Source organism: Gallus gallus, chromosome 1 (assembly GCF_016699485.2).
Source record: "Gallus gallus isolate bGalGal1 chromosome 1, bGalGal1.mat.broiler.GRCg7b, whole genome shotgun sequence".
Classification (NCBI taxonomy): domain Eukaryota; kingdom Metazoa; phylum Chordata; class Aves; order Galliformes; family Phasianidae; genus Gallus; species Gallus gallus.
Window position 1 is genome coordinate 108,031,726 of NC_052532.1, and position 24,601 is coordinate 108,056,326.

The 24,601-nt window shown below is 36.3% G+C and overlaps 1 protein-coding gene across 4 annotated transcripts in view; it reads right to left on the reverse strand.

Annotated features, from left to right (window-relative positions):
• BRWD1 (bromodomain and WD repeat domain containing 1) overlaps positions 1-24,601 on the reverse strand; it is a 51,521-nt gene that overhangs the window by 7,671 nt on the left and 19,249 nt on the right. For 2 of the 4 annotated variants that reach the window (XM_040698537.2, XM_040698533.2), the window contains exons 16-38: positions 24,228-24,356; positions 23,203-23,428; positions 22,528-22,716; positions 21,364-21,547; positions 20,391-20,484; positions 19,341-19,481; positions 17,216-17,301; positions 16,223-16,418; positions 15,006-15,122; positions 14,797-14,904; positions 14,272-14,396; positions 14,083-14,165; positions 13,539-13,650; positions 10,808-10,869; positions 8,252-8,407; positions 7,922-8,042; positions 6,592-6,717; positions 5,912-5,990; positions 4,693-4,737; positions 3,276-3,419; positions 2,667-2,819; positions 2,222-2,391; positions 399-634 (exon numbers count right to left, since the gene is read on the reverse strand). In XM_040698537.2, coding sequence (XP_040554471.1) covers positions 399-634; positions 2,222-2,391; positions 2,667-2,819; positions 3,276-3,419; positions 4,693-4,737; positions 5,912-5,990; positions 6,592-6,717; positions 7,922-8,042; positions 8,252-8,407; positions 10,808-10,869; positions 13,539-13,650; positions 14,083-14,165; positions 14,272-14,396; positions 14,797-14,904; positions 15,006-15,122; positions 16,223-16,418; positions 17,216-17,301; positions 19,341-19,481; positions 20,391-20,484; positions 21,364-21,547; positions 22,528-22,716; positions 23,203-23,428; positions 24,228-24,356 — 3,082 coding nt within the window. Of the gene's footprint in view, positions 1-398; positions 638-2,221; positions 2,392-2,666; positions 2,820-3,275; positions 3,420-4,692; positions 4,738-5,911; positions 5,991-6,591; positions 6,718-7,921; positions 8,043-8,251; positions 8,408-10,807; positions 10,870-13,538; positions 13,651-14,082; positions 14,166-14,271; positions 14,397-14,796; positions 14,905-15,005; positions 15,123-16,222; positions 16,419-17,215; positions 17,302-19,340; positions 19,482-20,390; positions 20,485-21,363; positions 21,548-22,527; positions 22,717-23,202; positions 23,429-24,227; positions 24,357-24,601 lie in introns of all 4 variants that reach the window. The other 2 variants (XM_040698527.2, NM_001379114.2) reach the window with 1 other exon arrangement.

The window sequence follows — 24,601 nt, forward strand, 5'->3', positions numbered from 1 at the left end:
GTCGACTTATCATCAGTCCTACTCATTCAGCTTTGCTGTCATATTTGGAGCTTTGCTCCATACAAAACTATGGTAGCAATAAATTTCTTCTTAGGAGTACTTTCTTTCATTAATGAAATTAATCAACTACATTCTATAAGATTTTACAGCAGAATATCTTCAGTACACAGAACTTTTAATAATATATTATTAAGTCAGAATACACAAAGATCTGTATTGCCTGAAATGCAAACCGCTTAAAAATGTTGTCTCAAGTTTTTGCACTGTTAAAGTTTGCATTTTTAATTTAGAATACAGTTGGCAATTAGGGCAATTATAAGGGAAAAGAAACATTAGTAAGCAATGCATAGATAAGACAAAGATGAAAACCCTCATTTGAAATAGATTCCACTGATTACCTGATGACAATGTTGAGCGGTTCGTTAGTGTTGTAGATCTAGCTTTTCCATTCCTTTCAAAGGATGCCAGGCATGCAGAATCAGAGGATTCTCCAGACGAACTATGGTTGTAATTGCTAGCATTTGTCTTATGGCTTGCAACACAAGCTGCTCTGCTTGAGGTAGGTTGACTAAAAGAATCTTCCTGTTCAGATTCAATTTTTGCCTGAGACTTTAATGGTTTCTGCTTCAAATTTCTACTGAAAAGGGAAAGGAATAGAGGCAACATAGCTTGTAAAACTACTAAGAAAAACATAGTTAAGTATTTTAAAAGTAATTTTCTCTGAAAGCTTAATTAACCATATACTATGCGATATTGCATTTATGGAAAACTAGTTAGTTTTGTAATCTAATATGGTATGGGACAGCTTTAACTTGGAAGAAGATAAGCATTAACTGCTTTCATTAATATAACAGTCTATGCTCTTAATAAAGTTGAACAAGAAAAGACATTCTCTCTACACAAAACCAAAGAAGGTAACATTAAATACCTTCTATACCTATGTCATCCTACTGTTGCAATCTGTTGGTAAACAACAGCCTCAACTTCTGTTGAATTCAGTCTCTTGTTAGCTGCACATAAATCTCCAAGTATGTGTTATGAGTACTAACATTATTCCATGATAAACTGAGTTCCAAGAACACGATGAAACAGCATCTTTCAAGAGTTTATTGTCTAAAATAAAATGCATGTTTGGAGAGCAACTCACCAATTAGATTCTTCCTTAAAATACATTCTAGAGTGTTACACTCAGTCCTATTTGATCGCAGTAAATTTATAATGTTCTACATGGGAAAGGGCATGCATTATACATTAGCCTAATAGCCTCTGCATTGCTTAAGAACATAGCTTATTTTTACATTCAGAACTACCGTTCTGTCAGTTTGTTGCTTACAACCCAAAGCTTTCAGATATTTTAAAGACGTAGGAGACATATATGCTCTCCTACATAATAGTTTAATATCTAAACACTCCCCAAGAATTCCCAAAGATTCAGTCCTTCAAAGCACCACTGAACTGTAAACAAGTCACACACAGTTCTTCAGAGAGGAAAAGAAGTGGTGTTTCAAAAGAAGATTCCTGCCTACACTGCTGTGTATTTGTAATGTTCATTAAATCGTTTTGCTGGAAAACACCCAGTAAAACTTCAAGTTCATCATCAGATATGTTTACGGTGTAGTCCAACATTTATGCACAAAAGAATATAGTCAAATGTGTCAGAAGCGTATTCTTCTAATTTTATTCTTTATTACTGCCCCTTCACTATCAGTCAAGAAAGGCCGGAGAGCAGGAGAAAAGCAGATGCTCAATTCCAACAATTTACCACATTTTGTTTTTGTATTTTGCATTATGTTTCACTTCATCCTACGTGCAGATTAACAATTCAAGAGTAAATCATATCGACCAGAAACCAGCAGAATGCTACAGCAAGTTAAAAATGTAAGTTCCATAGGATTCAATTTCTTCTGCATATAGTAAGATAACTAATATATACACAGCAAGAACATGTTTTATTATTCTAGTCAGATTAAAAGCTAATTTCCTCACTGACTTATTTAGAACAAAACATAAATAAAAGAAATCCCTGTTCTATTCTTCAGTCCCTTCACTGTTCCACAGGCAATTTTACACTATCACAGAACTCCTTTTAAACATGTTTATCTTACTGTAAGAGAAGTAATTACAACACTTATCACTAGTTAGTTAGCTAGCCACCTCTAAAACAATTGTTCCGTTCTGTTCTCACTAAATATGACAGTGAATATAGTTCATAATTTGTTACCTGGGCATTTTGGTAGGATGCTGTGCTGAGCTTTGACTCTGAACCCTTCTAGTGTACCTCTGGTTTCTTCGTATCTTTTCATTCTGCTTCTGACCGTTTTTGAAATCTGAAACAATTCTTCTTATTTTCTCTTCAAATAGTGCTGACAACCTCAAGGTCATACTATAAATCTAAGCAAGGAAGTAGTTTATGTCAATAACAGAACCTTTCATCTGAGACCAACTTTTCTAAAATTAGAAATTGTACAGAAAAAAAAGAAATCTGTTTGGTACAATGTACTGTAGTGCTTCGTAAAACATAAGCAGACATACAAATACTTTGTTGCACTTCTCACCATTATCTACTCAACCAGAAATTTTACTGAAATATTGAAAAATGAAAATTACCCCAAAATAACACCTAATTGGATTATGAGAAGTGTAAAACCCCCAATAGTAGCATCTACCTTTGATTTTTTGTTTGGAGTATAAGACTTTGCATTACTAAATATTAGTCTTATATCTTTGCACAGTTCCATCGGAGTGTCATAATTTCCAGCTTCCAGAGTTTCTTTCACTGTACCAAAGTCCATCGGAGTGTCTATAATATGTCTGTAGTCCTAGATAAAGCATAAAAAAGAGCAATTCAAGAAGTTGTTAGAGGAAAAACAATCATCTTGAATTTTATTTCTAGAATTCAACATGTAGATGACAGCAAAGGCAATAATGCGCCAATGGGGTAGCAAGAAAATGATGCAACTACAAATAAGGAGTTCACACTGACTGTCATCTGTTCACCTATTTTAGTTTCATCCTTAATGTTAACATTACATGCAAGACAGGTAACTCATTTAAAGTATCAAGATGTTTGTAGACAGTTCCACTGCTCCACAATTGTTCTGCGCTGTGTTTATATTTTGGTCTATCTTGTCTTGATGCAGATAAGCATCAATGGTTGAGAACTGAAACCAAAAAAAGAACAAACAACTCCAAGAGAAACGTGGAGGTCTTATTATACCAAATGCTAAAAGAAAGAAACAATTTTTATATCTTACAAAGTTAATGGAACAACTTACAGGATATTGGTCCAAATCAACTGGCTGCCTAAAAGGTTCAGAATCTTCACACTGGAAAATTAAGTTCACAAGCTCCATACACTGTTTCTTCCAGCAGTTTTCATCATAGCCATTTTTCATGCTTTTTCCTCTTTTCCCCCGTCCCTTGAAAAAAAGCCAGGCAAAAACATTATTGAAATACTACATGAAAAACTTCATTTAACTGGAATTATTTCAGAATCACAGCATCAATCACAGAATCATAGGGCTTGGAAGGAATCTCTGGAGATTATGTAGTTCAAACTTCTGCTAAAGCAGGTTCCCTACAGTAGCTTGCAGAGCAAAGCAGCAAGGTGGGTTTGAAGTATCTCCAGAGAAGGAGATTCCATCACCTCTCTGGCCAGCCTGTTCCAGTGCTCTGTCACCATCACAGTAAAGTTCTTCCTTGTGTTAGTATGGCCCTTCCCATGTTCCTGTTTCTGCATGTTGCTCCTTGCTCTACTGCTGCACTCCACTGAAGAGTTTGCCCTCATCAACTTAACCCCCATATTACAGATACTTGTAAGCACTGATAGGTTCCCATCTCAGTCTTCTCTTCTGCAGGCTGAAGAGTCCCACGTCTCAGCCTGGAGCATCCCCCTTACAAGGAACGGCTCCTAATCATCTTTGTGACCCACCACTAGACTTCCTCTAGGATATCCCTGTCTTTCGTGAACTGGGAATCCTAGAACAGAACACAGCACTCCACATGGGGCCTCAATCAGGGCAGAGAAGAGGAGGATCACCTCCCTTGAACTGCTGGCCACACTTTCTTTTTTTTTTAATGTGCCCCAGGATACCATAGGTCTTCCAGGCCACAGGGGTACACTGTATCAGAAAAATGCACTTCCAAACCACTGCCAAGTGTAAAAATGCACTTCCAGGTATTGTTTTGTAACACAACAACTAGCAGTTTTCTTTTCCTACTGTTTACTAATAACTGACAAATCACAGGGGTTTTTTTGCCTTTCAAGTTGTTGTCTTGAGGGTTTTTTCTTAGTACCAAAAAGCACACAAAAATATCTCTCGATATCTTCCAAATTAAGAAGTCTAAATGATATCTATTGTTAAAATGTTGTGTTTTTTTTTTCCTGAGCATCTCAGCTGATGAATACTTTCACTTCAGTATCAGCCAGATAATTGAAAGCTGTCACACTGAACAGCATCAATATCAAATTTATGAGAAAGATTTTCCTTGATTATTATACGGAAGAAGTGCAAGCGTGTTAAAACAATGAACTATATATGAAAAGCATTCAGTTTCTTTTTACTGTCAGGGAAAAAAATTATGTTTGTTACAAAACAAAGCATCAACCCACAGTATTTCAGTACAGCCTGCTAAACAATTTTTCCCAGCAAACTTGAATTGGGCATATATGGAAGAGATTAGCCAACTCACTTTTCTTCTTCTGTATGATGTTCTTGGACGACATTTCTCATCATCCTGCACAAAATAAAGGTTTATCTATTTTTTTCCATAAATAATTTTAAAATAACTGTGTGCTCAAATTATTATTAGACTTTAGATCATGACTTTTAGTCTTATTTTTCTTTAGTTGAACAAGAAATCAGCATATAAAAAAAATACAGCACAGCAAGTCTTGGAAAGTAAGATCCTAGTGACATCCCACCACTGAAGGCTCCTACTTGAACTCCTGTCCACAGTACAAAGGAAGAACTGCAAACAAATTGCAACAGGAAGATACCCACCAGCTTTGAGAACCTCAATGACAAAAGATAAACAGTAAATCAACTGACAAATATTAAAACTTTCTGCATGTTGCTTGTCCTGAATTTAGGGCAAAGAAATCTTTGTGATCAAGTTACTTCTGGTAAAAAGAAAAGCTTTAAGTGAAAGTACTAAGATGATGCTGAAGTAGTGAGACAGCTCAGTGTAATGTCTTCCCTATAATATTAAGCTCCAAGGGAAAGCAGTCATTCTGCAACGTTTTGAAGCCTTGCTGAATTAGAAATCAAAATGCAAAAAAGGTATCAGATTGGGCTGTTTGGGGTACACTGTCAGTAAAAATGTAACACTGAACACAATAAGAACTGTTCCACAGTGAATGCTATCTCTAATCTTAAGGTAAGCACATTTCATTAAATCCCCATTGAAGCATGTCACGCTAACGTATGATTCATAGTTGGGTGTACAGGAATCCAGTGTTTGCCAACTTTCAGCATCTACTACTGCCTAAATGACAGTTTTAGCCTTAGAAATAAGCAGCGATGCAGATAATTAAGAATAAAAGGAAAGACAGCTATTCATACTCACTTGAAATATTTACATTACATTACTGCGTATTAAGATGCTTTAAAAATAGAATGTCACAAAACACAGAATTGCTCTATTTGATGGCAACAGTCATAGCACAAAATTTTTGGTTATACTTCTGAACAAGTACAGACAATTCAACGTGTTTTCAATTAAAACATATCCCCACATCATCCCTCACTTTCCTGATATATTCAGTCTCTCTCAGCTGTGCAAATATGATACACATACAACAATCTCTATTTTAAAAAATTGAGCAATTTTGTCATGAATACTTGAAGGTGAGTGATAGTCTCTTACGACTGCGAATGTATATTGCAATTATTCGTATGAAAAAGCTTACCAGATCATCAGCATCAAGACAATCTTGTTCATCATCTGTGGTGCTACATAGGTCAAAAATGTTTGTACAGTCTTGATCACTGTAATGCAATTACATCTCTTGTTACTAGAATAGCAAAACGTAGCTATTGCTTTCTAGATAGACAAATTCAAACAGCTACAAAACTGGAAGCAAGTAAGAATAATCTGAAATACAAACATCATAAGGTAATAATATCACTAAAGTAATGTTAAATATGGAAATCTGCTATACTGTGCATTTTAGAACTAGCGAGCCAAGTAGGGTGAAATTAGCGTTAGGAATTTGATCTACTGAAGTTAGACTGCCTACACCAACTTCAAAATAAACCTCGCAACTGAACTCAAGTCTGGCACGCTGCAACAAGAATTTCTGCATAGGCTTACAATACAGACTGATCTACTTTCAAGTCAAGTGACATCTTCATACTGTATACACCAGTAAATGGAAAAAGTCAAATCTCTATATCAACACAGGTTTCAGTATATTCCCAGTTAAGATAATACTCGCAAAGAATTACGTATCTGTCCTGCAATGCACTGAAAAAGATTAAGAAATCAAAACAATAGGATTCTTAATAAAGGGATCTTAAATGTGTTTATACTCCCCCGCAGTTTTAGAGCACAAGCATTCAAGCACTTGTAGATTAAAACGCCACTCACTTGATAAACTTTAAGAGCTGCGTAGTGATCTTTTTTGCAGCTCTAGCGATAGCGCTCCCAGGTTCATTGAAGGTCCTGGCATTGCTTTCGATGTATCTTACTTCCCAAACTAATGCAGAGATTCTCCTGAAATTAAAAAAAAAAAACACTGCACCTTTAATACTAAGCTGAAAAACTGCAAAAACTCTCTCACTAATTATCTGTCCTAATCTAACGTGGATAAACGTCCCTTACTTTAATATTCATTACACCTGTCTCCAAGTTTTCACTCACTGAAGCATGTTCATGTAACACATACATGCACAGAAGTAACTCAAGGAAGCAAAATCAACAGCGCGCATCTTTGTTAATTCATTTTCCTATTCCTTACTGACAAGTAATCCGCAAGAAGTTTGCAAAGTTCTGTATAGCTTTAGTTTCCTTTTTATAATCATTAATTCAACTAGCCTAGTAAGCGCCAGCATTTAACACCACTGAATTATGAAATTCCATTGAAATAACAGAACTGAGGATCGCAAGTTCCAAGGATTCCTTAAAAATCCATGCATTTTTAAAAGACTATCTTTACCACCTTTGTGGAAAAGTCCTGTCCAATGGTGTAAATTGTGTACTATATTAATAATTCTTAAGAATAAAAACAATACACAAGCAATAGAAAAAAAAGCGTGACAAAAAATCTGGTCTAAATACATTTTCAAATACACCTCAGCCATGATGTCTGCAAAATAGCTTGCTCTGAGACCAACTGACCAGGCATACATCCCCTCCCTCTGTAAAGAAGAGATTTGTAGAAACCGCTACAAACTAACATTACAGAAGAGCGCTAGCACAACTACACAGCTTTTTTGTCACTACATTCATAAAGAATTATAAATATGAAAGCCACACTCCAAGTTTTCAGTTCCTCATCTACAAAATTTCAAACTAATTCCCAAGACATCATTTCGGTCTCACTGAGGAAGAAAACAAGTATTGACATCTCTTCATTTTTTCAAAAGACATGCTGAGCACAAGTCCAGACGATCAACATCCTTGGATTTCTGTTAGAGGTATGGATACACTGCACATCAGAACTTATCAACCCTACACTTAAGTATGTCAGCGTTAACTTTGGAAACAGTTCTTAAGGAAATTCATTTCAGCCTATATTGATACCAAGAAATTAAAAAAAAAAACAAAAGTAATGTTGCTACAAAACACATGCTGAATTCAGGTGCTAGACTATTGGTTTTCAAAGTGTTTATAAAAAAAGACCAATAAACATTTAGATCTTTCCACAGTGTAGAAATGTAAGGCCATGTTCCATCTTGTTTCTGTCGCCAGTACTAACCTGTAAAATCTGTTGGCCAGTCTTGTTCGAATAGTGTTCAGGTCTGTTGGGTAAGCAATCACAGTACAGTACTTGGGATATGTACACAGGTCAACTGGACCAGCAAAAGCTGCTGAAATGTCTGTTAAGAAAGAGCAGAATTCAAAGGACTATTTATAGGTGTGTACACGTATGAAAACAAAACCAGCCATTTAACTGGTTTGTAAAACTACCCTCAATAAAACCAATGATGTACCAAAATATAAACATCCGAGTACAAATACACTGAGAGAACTGCCTGTAAATCTACCTCAAGGAGTAAACTACCTAAAACTGAGAGGACGTTCTCACCAAGAGTCAGAAGTTGGTCGATACCGCTGATGATCCGCTCACAAGCTTCATCGCGGGATCGCATCCCCCACTCCCCTTCTTCAGGTTTGTACAGCAGCTTCTCCATTTCTTCAAAAGTCACAGAAACACTGGCTCCCAATTCCTCAGGCTGATCGACTGAAGAGTGGTAACAAAAAGGAAAGCGTGAGTAGTGAGAACACTGAACAAGAGAAATTGTTAAATATTTAAAGCCATACGAGTATTTAGTAAGCGTAACCAAGAAAAACATACATTGCCTTGAGTTTGATACTAAGAGCATGAGGAAAATACATAACACAACAACAACCAAAAGGTATCCTTTATTCTCCTCTTCTGTAATTCTCAATTTCCAGAAGCCTTCCTTTATTCTCTTGAGTTAAGCACCGGTCTGAAAAGACTGAACTCAGAAGAGTTACTTGCACACTTCCATTTTAAATGCGTGCTTCAGACTTCATATGCTCGTAACTTAGTTTAATGTTTATTTATTACCTCAACCATTAAACACGTGTAGGACAGGCAATATATTTTGTGATGTCCCTCCTGGTATACTAACTGTAATCTTAATAGTATTTTTTTTTTTTAATATTTCTTTTCAACATGGCAGATTAATTTAATTTCAAAGCAATAAAAAGTAGCAGACATATAAAACTGTGACGGGTGGCTCCATGGAAAGTCACACTTACAAAGATTGATGCAATCCAGCTAACACAGAGCAACAGAGTAAACAGAACATATTACACCTCTGGGTATCCTTCCCCTCAACTCCACAGACTGTTTTTAGTAGATTTTCAGTCTCTGTTTCTGCATTTTTTTTTAAAGCTAACGTCCTCATTTAATTTGAGCATGTGTAAAGGAACAAGATCATGAAGGTTCAACAAGGTTCCTGATCACAGATAGTGGGTAAGATCTTCAGTCCATCTTATTGTTGAATAGGACAACTGGAATAGCAGATAAAATTCAGCAACACAAAGCATATAGGCTTACAGCTAGAAACCAGAAATAGGGGCTTCCATTAGCATCTGAGAGTCTCTCAGTTAAAAATGAAAACAAGATAGATAAGGTCACTGCTAGCATGCCAATGACTGTAACCCACAGATATGCCACGCACAATTCTAAAACACATTTCAGCTACAGCTGTTGCAGAGACAAAAAGAATAAAAGCAAAGCAATTGAACAAGTTTAGTACGCTTCTTCAAAGTTTACAAAAAGGACTATTTTTTTTTCCTTTGGCCAAACAGGTAATAATAGCCCAAAATCATCTTTATTCATCATTGCATGCAGTGCTATTTATGAAAAGCAGTAACCAGATCACGATGAATTAGAAAAAAACATGCTGTATGTTTGAAGGAGGCAGATTTTGGCAGTAAGAAAGCAGTGTTTCAATCAAATCTAGGAGGAAAAAACCAACACAATCCTGCTGACTGAAATCTTTATATATTTTAGTTTGCATAAAACAGGTGACTTCATGTTTCCGTTTCAGACTGTTTTGCAGCATTTGTTATCACAAGATACAGCATAAACTACTCTGGTATTTAGGAAATAGCCTATTTCCTAGGAAAGGTGATTAGGAAAGTTAATATCCTTTGAACAAGTTATTCAGTGACAATTGTCCTCCCTTTCCGCTGCTGGTATCAACAAGCAACAGAAAATTGAATTGATGAAGACAAATCAGGAATCCAATTATTTCGTTTACAGTTCATTTGGGTTTCACCAGCAAACCTATACAAACAGCTATTTCTAAAGTATAAGCAATACAGATTTACTGACTGGAAATTTTGTTTATATTCATTCCAATTCTTATACCATACCATAATGCAAAGTAGTTTTTTTTTGTTTGTTTGTTTGTTTGTTTTGAAAGTTGCTATGTTTTCGAGACATGACTTCCAGCAGTAGAAGGTTTTACTGTATATGCCAGAGATCTACATTATGAGGAGCAGCTGAAGGAGCTGGGATTGTTCAGTCTGGAGGAGGTTCAGGGGAGACCTTACTGCTCTCTATAACTACCTGAAGGGAGGTTGTAGTGAGCTGGGGGTCGGCCTCTTCTCTCATGTAACCAGTGATAGGACTAGAGGGAATGGCTTCAAGCTGTGCCAGGGAAGATTCAGGCTGGACATTAGAAAATACTACTTCTTTGAAAGGGTGGTCATGCACCGGAATGGGCTGCCCAGAGAGGTGGTGGAGTCACTGACCCTGGAGGTGCTCAAGGAACGTTTGGATGTTGTGTTGAGGGACATGGTTTAATGAGAACTATTGGTGATGGGTGCATGGTTGGACTGGGTGATCCTGGGGGTCTTTTCCAACCTTAGCGATTCTATGATTCTATGATTTCAAGTATTTCCTTCAAAAGTACTTTGGAAGATGGAAAGTTCCAGAGAGAGAAGTAAAATCTAGGTATATCAAAGTCATTTCGCTAACAGTGAAGTGAGACTGTGCTGCAAGAAATTAAGAATCATTTCAGGCGCACTACCTGCATGTGAAGAAGGATCCATAAAGAGGGAGAAACACATTAACTGTTCTGTTCAAGGAGATTCTACCTACCATTATCAGATATTGGTTCCATGTCCCATGGACTGAGCTTCTCAACCTCACCGTTGTCCCATCTGATTCACCAAGTTAAAAAGAAAACAGAAACACACAAGTTAACATTAACCTTAAGTTGAAAGCATTTCTTCCAAGCATACCGAAAGAAATTCTCCATCATTGCTATTTTTAGGCCTTAGTAAAATATACTGTATTGATGTATATAAACAAAATTATTGGTTAGCAATCAACTGTCAACACTGCAAAAAAGGAAACATGATTTATAATGAATTTCAAATTAAAATTGCTCTCAGCCATATGCAACTTACCCAATATAAAAATAGATATTATAATGACCTGATCAAGAAGCTGCTTAAAAAAAATAAGCCATATACTTGGAAAAAAAGGTAACATAATCAAAGGGACGATACCAGAACAACAAGGAGAAGCAGGCCTTTTTCCTGGAATTACAACAATATATCTGTACAAGTCTGAAGAATGTCTCAGAGAAAGGAAGAATAAAAACTGAGTTATATGGCGTATTAACTTTTCATGAATTAAGGCCTACCACATTAAGACAAAGAATAAAATGTAGAAACTAAAGTAACAGGAAGCAAAAGCAAACAGAACTGATATTATAACAGAATATCTGCATATTCATTGATATTTCACTATCTGATAGGAACATTCCCACATGCTTTTATTAACAGCAAAGCTACCAACAATTTTAGTATTTCAAATATAAGAAACGTACTTCTGGATCAGCCTAATACTCTACTGGTCCAGTCAGACCAGTAATTTCTCTATTTGAAGCTATTAGTAGGAGACCATATAACCTGGGTACAAAACCATTCTGCTCATACTTCCAATGTTCACAATCACTAAATTCCTCTGGGCATGTAGTGAATACATCCTAGATTACTTTTTTCAGCACCTGTTCTCATTTAATACTCTTACGAGTCTGCCAATATTGCCTGGTTCTGTCAGTGACAACCACAGTTGTTCTTTTGCTCCCTATACTTCAGCTAATTTTCAACACACAGAAGTATTTGTTCCAATGCAGTGTTATCTTAGTTAACAACTCTTGAAGAGAAATCCTCTCAAGGGCTTCTTTTAAAAACAGGAACTGCAGTCAAGTACATCAGTCTGCAGTTCACCAATCACCCTCCAAACCATCCAACTGTAGCACAGGTTGCAACTTCACCAGAAGTTTCAAATTAGAGTTCCTCAAATGCCTGGTTTCCATGCTGAACTAGGAATGCATCTGACAGAGACCTAGGATAAAATCAAGTGCAGAATAGGAAGCCTTGAATCATTTGCTGACATCTCATGTACTGCTAGCAAGACTTCATTTCCAAGGACTATGAAAAAACATCCCACTAACAGCTCAACACTGTAAAAAAGCTTTGTCTTTGCACAAGTATAGGGTGACTGTCAGTAAGACTCTGATCCTTCTTAATACTGACTGCTTCCTGGCAAAGGTACAGGTTAGGGAACTCACAGATCTAATACACAACCAAAACTTTTCCAGCATTTTCTGTTTGACACAAGATGTCATCTCTAAAAGGTAGAAATAGGGGCAGGCACTCTGAACTGCAATAGTGATACAAAAGCTGTTCTTTAGAAGGCCAACACCTCCTTAAGCTTCTTACCAGCCCAAGATAAGCATCTGACTCAAGTCACAGTGAAGCAGAAATTCCTCCAGCAGAATGGAAACCTTACCACTTTACTTCTGCAGGAAGCATCTCCTTTAGAGGAATGATGTTTTAATGAGAAGTATTCACTATCATATATGATGGAAGTGAGTTCAGAACAGACACAAAACTGAAGACAACTAGCAGGTTTGCAGTTCCCAAGAAGCAGCTGCATGCCTTAGTCCAAATATTATGTCGTAAGTTTGACATTGAAATTCCTGGCCTTTTCTATTAAAGCAGGCTTTTTCCCCCCTGCTGTATTACACTTGGATTTGCTCAACCTTGCCACATTCTGAACAATGACCTTGACAACATATGCCTTCACCTATGCAGTATTATCTACTGACAAGTACGCTGGTCAAAGGGATTTGTCTGTCTGAGGTGGCATAGGGTTAATTACGCTATCTGCCAGCTATCTTGCTAAATATAACCAAAGATGAAATGCAGGACAAACTGCAAGCAGAACCTACACAGTAGTAAATATAGCCAAATACTAGCAGGCAATGGACTTGTTCTGTCTTCACATCCACACAGCAATATATCACACAACACAACACATCATATAAGGATACAGCTACACTTAGAAACATAATTTACACAAGGCTGAAGCAATTGTGTACAATCACATTATAGTTATATTTGCTTTTGTGGATTGTAACAGGAAAGACAGAAGTGTGAGAAATTTAAGCGTAAGAATTACGACCTCAACAACAAAAAAGATTCAACGTGCCCCATCCAAAACCAATTATGACTGAAGACTAATAATTTACATACATTGGAAATTGCATTGCTTGCTTCATAGAAGAGATTAAGCAGTAGTTGTTAGAGAAGATGACACAATCAAAGAAGTCAAGAACTTATTTTATCATGTTATTCTTCATTATTGCAAAAATTATTACATATTCACACTGTGCTAGATTAGACACCATTGAGAAGTGATAACACAGCTAGTAAAATCATTTCAACAACTTATACATTCTTATACCAAGAGGCTAGCTAAGTAAAAGGCAATTCACACTACTAACATTAGAAGTGTAAAATCCTTTTATACTTACTTAACACTGTAACACTGAAAGTGACTATCTGGATATTGAGGCTGATATGGTTCTTGACCCAACACTGTTCCAAACCACCATGCATCATCAATAATGGATCGGAACCTGTCAGCTAGAGGAAAAAAAATTCTGCTCGCGTATTTTACTAACAAGAGTTATTTAACTATGCTTCTTCTGTATGTCATTAACACATTTCTGATCAGTGGATTTCAGCTTATAGTTCTAAAAATACGGACACTCAGGGAAAAGGTGAGACAACAGATTATGCCAAGAAGTGCTAAATCTCTTTGCTACTTCACTATAAAGCAAGAAGAGACAACACCAGAATTTGATTTTATGTTCTGAAGAGTGTTATCTTTGAGCTACGGTAGACCCTCCAAAATGCTTACTACTGCTACAAGTGGTTTCAAATTTCAAACAGGCAGACAAACCTTATTAACAGAGAGCCCTTTGAAATTACAAGCAAACAGCACCTAGAAGCTCCAGTAACGATACATTTCTTATTTCAAAATCACTCTAACAAATATGTAGAAAATACACTTACAAGCTTGCCAGTTCCTTTGCCGTGCTTCATCATAGAACTGACGTAATATAAGGAAGTCAATAACATCTGGCATATCATGGTATCTAGATTAAGAAAAATAGCCTTTCAGGTGTGTACCTTAGGGCTTTAGGAAGAAGCTTAAAGAAATACATTTTTCAGAACTTTTCAAGAAAATATAGATGCACATACTTGATGGAAAATGATTTGTCAGTATGTTTTCCGGTGGCATGATCTATAAAGGCAAGCTTGAGGCAACACAACGTGGGAGGACCAACCTCGTACCTAATTCCAACAATCTTTACCAACTCCTGATCCTACAGGTAAGAACGAACAGTTTCAGAAAGTATTACCAACTGGACTATGCACAGAACTATTAGTTTAGCAATAGTTAACTGAACATTATATTAAGTAAATATTATATTATATCCACATACAAAATGACAACAATACTGGATCCGTATTTGAGATTTCAGTGGAATACAGCCTGTTAGACCTGGCAATATGAAGACAGCTATTTGTCAGAATTCAGGATTCCCAGAGATAACTTCAAAACTATTCTGAAAAGCGAATACAATTTTCCCCTCTTGTTTTCATACAAAAGCAATAAGGAAAATGGCATAACTTCAGAAATTAATATTTTAAAACAAGTGCAGCACAATCCTTATTTACAGATTACTAGTGCTGAAACCCAGATCACATTCAAAGCAGACCTACCCTAAGCACTACTTTTCTCCAAGGCTCCTTGTGTGGATTCAGTTCATAAATGTTATTTCTTCTAACCGCTTCAATGTAAGCTTCGTGTCCTTGTCGAAAATATATTACCTTAAAAAAGTAAAAACAATAAAAAACACCCAAGAAGTAAACGTTACAGAAATACATAAGTAGTACCAGCATTTGAAGGAGATTTTAACAAATATTCTTACCTCATCACCCATCTGAGGAACAAACGGAGATCTTCGAAGAGCTGTGTCTGTTATCCAAACAGGAGGATGCCAATCGTACGACAGTTCTGAATTTACTGGTTGTGTTGGTGTATTAGCCTGTAAGTTTAATAGACATCAAAAGCAGACATGAAAGACATTGCTGACATGGCATCAAAACAACAATCTGGCAGACAGAAGCTTAAGTTATGAAAGACTAACATACATTTTCAAAACCTGCTAGCTGAATTCCTTCAAGGCTTTCCTCAAATTGTATTTGCAGTACTCATGCTAAGCATTTTGTTCTTATTTGAAGACTCGAATGATCAAGATAACTATTTTACAACCCTCAAGAAAATCAAAGCCTTATAGTTCAGATGGAATCCTCAGTGCCCAATAAAAATCTTACAAAGATGCAAGAGATAAATCTGAAGATGGAAAGTTATGAGAGTAATTAGAGTTATTTAAGGCTTTAACTTTCTTCCCCCAAATAGTTTATAGTTATGTATAATTTCAATTTATATACTTGTCAGCAAACATCCTCAATTAATTCCATTCTGGAGACAGACTAAATTAACCCTGCTCATCAAGCTTATCTTAAAAGAGAGATAAAGAAAATTCTAATATCAGAAGTGGCTGCAAAATTAAATAAATCAACTACTTGTTCAGTAAATATACATATTAAAAGAGTTTCAAATATTTAGATAAATTTTTGGGATCAAGTGAGAGGATGGAGAGAAAATGGCCAAAGGAACCTACGGTAACTCAAAAAATAACTTAAAACTTCAGTAACTTGAAACAGAATAATTATTATATTTTACAAAAATGAAAAAATTCAACCCAAGTAGAAACAGTCCTCATAAATACAGTAACTATGTCTCCAAAGTTTCTCAAACAATATACTTATTAAAACCAGACGGCATTACAGGGTTTTTGTCTATTATTCTGTACAGTTATTTAATAATCGTGTTTCTCTCTTGGAACATTTTTCTGAACATTTTTTATTTCAAATGAAAAAGGGTTTCACTTGGAGTGTAGATAAATCAGTAGATATCTTGGATATGAAACGTTCTCAAATTCTCAAGGGTAGCCTGTATGTAGGTGTAATAATATCAGTGTCCAACCGCAATAGCCACTACTTAAAGAGCTTCCAGTGAAGAGGTCTAACACCTAAAGAGAGCAATCTAGTAGAAAGCGAATAGAATAAATGAATTGCATACCCCTTCCTGCTTTTTTGGCCTGGGCTTTTTTCTTCTTTTTCTCCTTCTTCGCTTTGGAGGAGATGATTTCCCTGCTGACACTTCATCTTCTGAGGTACTGCAGTACCTGACAGCTTTCCGCCGAGAGGTCCGGACAGGAGGCTGCAGGTTAATCCCTGCATCAGCAATCCAGTCAGAGTACCTACTGGAAGAATCGCTGACCATGACGAGTGCAGCACAGGGAATACAAATACAGAATTGAGCTGTCAGTATTTTAAGAATGCTATATTCTCTTAGACAAACACCTCCTTATCTAGATCATCACGGAAAGCAGTATCATAAGAACTGAATTTTTTTCCCCCAATAATTACTTGATATTTTATGTAATTTTCTGGAAAGACAGTAATTTAAACTGTGTTTTCCAAAGAAAAGTTGTCTGCTGAATTCTGAAGTTCACAAGTTTTTTTTGAATAAAAGCCATCCCTAACAAAACAGCTAAGTGTTAACTGAATTCTTTACAAAGTTATACAAATCTCACAGGTTCAACTTGCTTATGGATATTCCTACTTCTTACTTCTGCTACTAGAGAATTCTAGTAAGAATATTTAGAAAGTCATATTAAGATCAGTTAAAAAAGTACATCTGTAACTTCTGTTCTAAATAAAATTACAAAGTTAGTCATCAAAATTAAGATTTTGTTGCTGTTGTTTTCAACCAACCATAATCTTAAGTGCAAGCAACTGACGGTAGGTTCTCAAAAAACAAATAAATAAAATCTGAAATTCTTTTTAAAAGCCAGCTAGCAAAAAAAAATCCAACAAGTGAAAGGATTAGAAACTATATTAAGAGAAAAGTGTTTGGTGACAGTAAATAATGATGCGATGCGACAGTGCCATACAGTCACCAACAAACCATTATTACATATGATTCACACTAGAACTTCCATACAACTTTCACTTGCCAAAACTGAACTGAAACTCATAAAAGTAAAAGCTAGGAGTTGTTTGCTTTTACCTAGAGCTAAAAGTGTTGCTTTTCTTATCACTTCTCCACTCTTCCTCCTCTTCAGATGAGCCAGAGCCCTCACTTTCTTCAGCTTCCTGAATTGAAAAATAGACAGAAGTCAAACCAAAAATTCCTCACAACACTTTTTAATGGTTCTAAACATAAATCACATTCTCCACTCACAATCTAACCTGCATGGTTAGGAAGAAATCTGGTAAAATGGAATTTCAAGTAGTAATTTCCTGTCACCTCCTTTACTTCAACTAAGCACATTAACCTCAGGGCTGCACTATTAATCACTAGCTCCTAGACATTCAGTCACATTTTACTAGCCAAGCGTGGCTCTACCAGCTGTAGCCAGTCTGCACAAAGCAACACATCCTCCTACCACATGGCAACACAGCTTTTTTTTTTTTTTTCCCTTTTTTTTTTTTACTAATTTAAGTTCACATTGTTTATGAGAATTAGCTGGCTGTTGATTTCCATTGCGCTGAATTGCAGACTGATGATGCTGTAATTAGAGCGTGTAGTACTTAGAATAAAATCTGCCCACCTAGAATGCAATGGAAGAATTCAATGACTGCAAAAGGAACAAGTCAAGGAAAGCTATCGGGTCTTTCATTCACACACAACATAGGTATATTCAGTTACAAGAGTAGCATTTCTGTAGTACTTTTCTTTTATTACTATTATCTGCAAGTTAGAATCAGGTGATTTTTCTGATTTTAGTATTAAGCAATTGCACAGTACTAATTAGGTATATATTTGAATGCAGAACTAAGAAATCCAGGTATATCAAAATATATTACAACACAACTAACTTCCTGCTGTTAAACATCTACATTAACTTCATGTTTAAGAATTGTTTATGTCCTAAGTTGTATACTGTCAAACAACCAAAAAAGGTTTGACTTGCACTTTCAAGTTTAATACTGTCTGAATTAGACCAACTGATAATGTTTGTCAGCCTGTCAGAGCAAGGCTCCCCATTATGACCAATACTGTTCACATAGTATAGATGATCCTTCATCCTACAAGTATTTGAACTAAACAAACAACACCCACAACCCATTTCCTGCATTTAACATCCAAACTCATTTTCCTATTAGTTGTTTTTTAAACTTTCATAACAAGAGATTTCACAAATTGGTTTCTGTAGTTACTCTGCCATAAGTAATTTGCCTAATAATGTTACAAATTGGGAAACAAAGCACTGAAAGCTGGATATCAGAAGTTTGAGTTCAAAAACATTTAAGTTTCTGTAGCATTTATTGGACATTTGCACATAGCTCACTTATTGCTGCGTGAGTGCTCGAAATTTGTCAGGTGACAGAAGTCTTCTGTCAGCTCCCTTTCTACTCTATTACCAAAATAAGAAAAACTTGAACTTTTCATTAAAGTGTCTATTATTCTTCTTCTAGCAAGACAAGCGCCCTCTTCCAGAGAAAAATCATCTTACAGGAGCATTATCTTAGCTCCTGAACATCTCCATTCACAATTCTTCATTAACAAAACAGGAGACTGGCCCAACAAGTTTGACTTTGTCGACTCCTTTCCCCTTTTGAAACTATTTCCTCGTGTGCAAAGCAAATCAACTGCAACAGAAGCAGCCCTAGCACTCGCTCACAGCATCCAATACCAGAACAGTCGAGCCTCCTGCTACTCACAAATCTGCATTTCATCCCTCAAATTCTGAGCCAGGACTCAGCCAGTATAAGTGGACTACAGAAGAACTACCTTACTAGGCCATAAAAACACTAAGTTTAAAATTCTGCAGATTTTGGTGTACACACAAATTTCAAAGGTTTTTGCAGAGGAACAGTTAAAAAAAACATCCAAAATCCAAATCTCAGCTTAATTCAATCTCAGCAATATATCAGATTTTTGCCTCAGTCTGTGGATTTGATTAACAAGATTCTCAGCAAACACAGTTTAGGCGTGTCTAAACTGACAGGAAAGATTATCATTATTAAGGCAACAAATAATGATGTTTGAGAAGTATTACTGTTTCGGTAAGCATTACTATTGTTACCGTAAATGCTTTCCCCAGTACAAGAGGGGTTTTGTTATAAGAAAGAAGTTACAATGCTATAAAGGAAGTTAAATTCAAAATACTGAGATGAAGAGAACTTGCCTGCTCCATCAAACCAAAGCAGTCATCTCTCTCCTCATCAGAAGAATCGAGCTGTTCAATGTTGTTCCGTGTTCGGTAATTCGGATATTTCCGTCTATGCAGCCTACGTTTAGACTGTATTATCGAAGTCTCAGAGTCACTCTAATTTATTTAGAAAGTACAAAGAATTGTTACACAGGAATATGTACATGGCAAACGTTTTTATGAGGCTCAAAAGGGTATCTAAAAGCACTGATGAATGCAACCATTGAAATGGGCTCACTGCATCACAGATTTATCACAGTTCCTTCTCACAAGAAACAGCTTTACTGTAAGATATGAAATTTCCAGTTCTGAATCTAAAGTTTAATTACGTTGCTCCTTACTAGTGCAAGCGACAGGTCAATTCATGTCTCTTACGTATATTTAAAGAATCAAGAACAGAAATCCTCGCCTCCTCCCAGTTATGGGAATCATGCAGTATAGTTCTTGCCTCAAGTTGTTTATCAAGTTGTTTTGTACTGCAAAATACAGTGAATCAGGCCACAACCATACAAAACCAAACCAGTACCTATCCTTCCTTCTTACTGACCTCTTCCAAAAAACTGACAACGAAAAGGTGTTCAAAGTAGATAAACTGTGAAGAAAGTTTATCATATACAAAACATGGTCATCTAAAGTAAAAAAGCATGGAATCACAACATAGCCTATAGTTCTTCAAATTTCAGATCTTGAACACTCTCACTTGCACCTCCTCAATGCTTTATCATCGACCTGCATAACTGCCTTTCAGCTCTTAACTACAACAAAACAAAACGGTCAGAAAACAACCCTGTCCTTATAAATTCTATTAAATACCCTAGATGGAAAGAGGCAAAACTGAAATTAAAAAAATGAAATCTAGGTGTTCACAGAAGTAATTGCAGGACAAAGTTTGTTTAAGTGAAAGCTCAATCACCAGGAACCTTCAAATATATACCAAACCTTCAGAAATGTCTGCTTTCTTTGCTTAAAGCATGACTTCTCCCAATCCTATGCAGAATTCCAGTTTTCCGAGAAGTTGCTGCATACCTTTTCCGATGACTGGAATGACTTCCTTCTCTTCTCTGACTGGTAAAGATCTCTCTCTTCTTCCCCTTTTGCGATTCGATATTTTTCCTGCTTCCTACACGGAAGTCATTAAAGTGTAATGCTTCATTTCTTTCAACAATACTGAATCAAACAATCCATTCTCTTAAAAAAACCAACTATGTAAAAAGCCCTAGCATCTACTTCTATTTCATTAATTCCAGACTTTTATTATTGTTGAAATGCCTACAACATAACAGAAGTCCTCTGAGGTCCAGATAAAGTAAAAGTTGGATATCACACGACTTCCTCAAAAATATCAGAATATAACAAACTGCTTCAACTCTGTTTTTAATTTATGTTCTCCCCTTTGCAATCATTCTACATCCAAGTATTCAATGCTGAAAGTTCTTCAAAAACTTCTTCAGAGATGTGGTAGTATGTATGGCTGTATCATTAAAAAAAAATATTTACGTGTATTACTTCTCCTTTTCACAGATGCATATTGATAGTACTTTTCAAAGCAAGCTAATTACTACTGCAGTGAAGAACTTCTGTTGTTCTGAAGTTTACAGTACACATCTTGCTGTGAATGTATCAAGCATTCAGTTTGTGTCTGGTCTTAACATACTGCCCTCCCAGAGTCTTACAGAAGCATAATCTCTCCAAACTCTTTCACATACACAAACTTGACCTGCACCTCCCTTTCCTTTGGAAAAAGCAAGAACTTCAGACATTTGTCTTTTAAGAGGACTCAAAGTACTGAAATAAAATATGAGAGAATCATTCTTTTTAAACTAATTTTCCATTCATCTTGTTGAATGGAGTTTACAATTAAAAGCTTTAAGCACAGCTGTCCATTCAACTATTTCAATTCATACCACAGCCTATTTTAGATAGCAGTACTCGATTTAGAAGTAAGAGAATGATGCATTTTCTCTAGTTTTATCTGCAGCCAAGTCAGCTGTTTACAGACCTGAGTAAGCTTGGTGGTATTTCTGGTACAACAACTCTTCGTCTCCAGGCCTGAAGGTCTCGCTCTGTAGCCATCTGACTTCGTGGAGCATTCTGATGCATTTGCCGCACACCTTCAACTTGCCCGCTACGGCGCAGACCAATATTGGGAGGAGACTGGATGTCTAAACTTGGTCTTCTGAATACTAAAACATACAAATAAAAACTTTCATTTTGGACTACACAGAATTAAAATCTTGTTTTTCTTACTATAGGTAAGAAAAAAACCTAACACTTTCCCTATTCTTATCTCCCTGATCATTATGTAAAAGTCTAGGGATCACTTTGAGGAATCTGTCTTGTAGAAAATACAGTGACAAGACACATGTGCTTTTTAAATGGTCGTTTATACTATTACCTTAATACAGTGAAAGCAAGTAAAACGTAGCAGGTGTTTTTTCTGAACTATTTCAGGCAGTTTTGAGGTTCTGAATAGCAGTTTCCCTGGAACTGGCTGTATATAATTGTAACTACAGACATGTATTGTAAGAGAGTCCAGTTTAAATCTACAAAGAAGGAAGAAGGGACTCTAGTATGGTAAAATCCTGAAAACCTTAAAGAAGAATCAGTGTAGATCCTGTACATATTGCAAAAAACAAAGCATTCTACAATAAATACAGTTAACGCTCTTGAACAGTGAAAGGCTTCGTTTTGTAATTTAATCACAGGAACAACAGTGCTTTAGTGAAGAAAAAAAATCTTAACCAGAAAATTACATAAAGGGAAGTTCAGCCCCCAAAACAATATCCAAGTTAAAATCTGTTGGAAATAGAACGGATTAAGTTCAACTGGAAGGGATCTTTAAAGATCAAGTCCAACTGCCTGACTCTTCAGGAGTAACCAAAAGTTGAAGTATGCATTTGAGGGCATCATCCAAATGATTCTTGCACATGACATCACAGGCACATGACATCAACCATCTCGCTAGGAAGCCCATCCCTGTGTTTGATCACCTCTACGGTAAAGAAATTTTTCCTGTTCTTCACTGTGAACCTCTCTCCCTACCCCAAACCTTCTCTGTGTTGTTCTTGCATGTCCTTACATCAGTGACCTTGCCACTCCCCTCTCCACTTCCACTCCTCAGGGAGATGCAGCGAGGCTGCATCCTCAGCCTCTAAATACTAACCTCTTCTAGGTGTTCCTTCTCCATTCTGTAGACCACTTGAAGCAGGTTCTTGATCTGCTGCTGCGTTTCTTTGATCTTGCTGTAGTTGTAATTGTCTGATCATACCATCAAGAATGCTGGGCTCCATACCTTGTTCATCCTGATCAACTGTCTGTTGGCCTATAACTTGTTCAACCACTTCTCCATCACCTTGCAAGTGTAACAGAACGACAAACATGAATGGGATAATTAACTTAATATAGCAAATGATTTAATCTCTTTGTTCACATCACAGAGAGACATGTTCTGCAACTGACTACAGCAAGAACAAGTCTGGAAATTATTCAAGTTACCTATTCCAAATGAGACATTTATGGAGGCTAAAGCTCAAGCACAGTTAAGTTAATGTATGTCAGACCCAGAAAAGAAAAAATAAAAATTGACATCCACTTGAGTCACCAAATTTTCCTTTTTTTTTTTTTTTTTTTTTTTTTTCCTTTTTGGAAGTAGTATTCATTGTGGGACATTTCAATGTCCTTGAAGAACACAAATACATACGATAGTTGCTAGCATGCAAGAAAACAATGGCAGTTGTATACCACCTATGTCACATCTACTCTGTCCCAAATCAGAATTACTGAATTACCACAGCACAGATAAATTCTGGATATAGATTTTTAGCAAGACCATTCTTACTTGTTGCTACATATCCAAGTTGAGGAATCAAATGTTCATCTGCAGAATTCTCTCTTCCGGGCACCAATCTTTGATATTTTGTTGGATGAGGGTTTCCATCCACATCTACTAAGAAGGGAGGGGGCATGAGATGAGGAGCCTGTTGAGTCTGCTCATCTAGGACATAATTGTTGGAGTCCCGAATAAGGGGTCGGTAGTCAGTGTGGAAGAACATCTGATCAGGAATCTAGAAGGAAATTAAAGTTTTGTTGTCAGTTTTGAAGGAAAAAACACGGAAATCTGCTAGAAAACACAAAAGAACAAGCAATACTAATTGAAATATTCCAAAACCACCTTAAAAGGTGAAAGAAAAGGCAAGTTCCCAATGAGAAGAGTTACGTACAACTACTATAACTAGTACAGGTTGCAGTACTCCCACTTTTGAGATAATTTTTCCAAGCAACAAGAACAATTTTAGAAAACAACGTTCTACATTTAACATTCAAAATGTTTTCCGTCCCATCCCCCCCCCCCCCAGCTAAGAAGAGTTTCCTTGGTTTCCATGCAAGGAAATCATTGTCCCAGGTTCAACCTAAGTTCTCAAAGAGAAGTTCTTTCTTAATCACACAGCGTCTGCCTGAAAATAGCAAATTATTCTTAGTATAAACATTCAGCTTTTTGTTAATTTGGTAGTGGCACAATAAACTTTGCGGTACATTCCAATCTTCAAACATTAACCTATTTTGAGAATATAAATAAATAGAAATAAAAAGTAATATAGGCTCAAACAATTAACATGTAAATGAGGTGGCTGGAAGACACCTGTTTCAGAAAAGTACTTCCCAGAAGGGAAGTTATGATGCTGACTATTTCTGCCATGCCAGAACTGTATGTGTAGGAGAACTCAAAGACATCAAGAAACATGTTACACTCACATCCCCTACACATACAAAACTCCATTACTTTCTATGTTTCAGGAATTAGCGTAACTAATCTAATTTCAGTTAGAAGCTTAACTAAACAGTTCTAATAAAACCTGAACTTACCTTTTCATAAGGCTTGCTACAGCCAAAACCAAATATCAACAGATGCCCATGAGAATCTGTACACGCAAAATGCTGCCCATCTGGTGAAAATTTGCAGTCAAAAACAGCACCGTGTCCTTGGCCTTCAATCTACATTGAAGGAAAGAAACTCGAGAGTATTTTATCAAACTTTTAGAGTAAAAATCAAAAATCAATTATTCTGTCAAAAGCAGAGGCATTTAAAGAGGTGCAGGACTATTAAAGCAATGAACAATCCCCAGTCACTTCAGTTTATTTCATTTCCTTTGACATTTTAATTTAAGTCCTACATCATATAATTTTAAAAGATGCAATAAAGGGTATGGAAACATACTCAAATCAAAAACCAACCAACA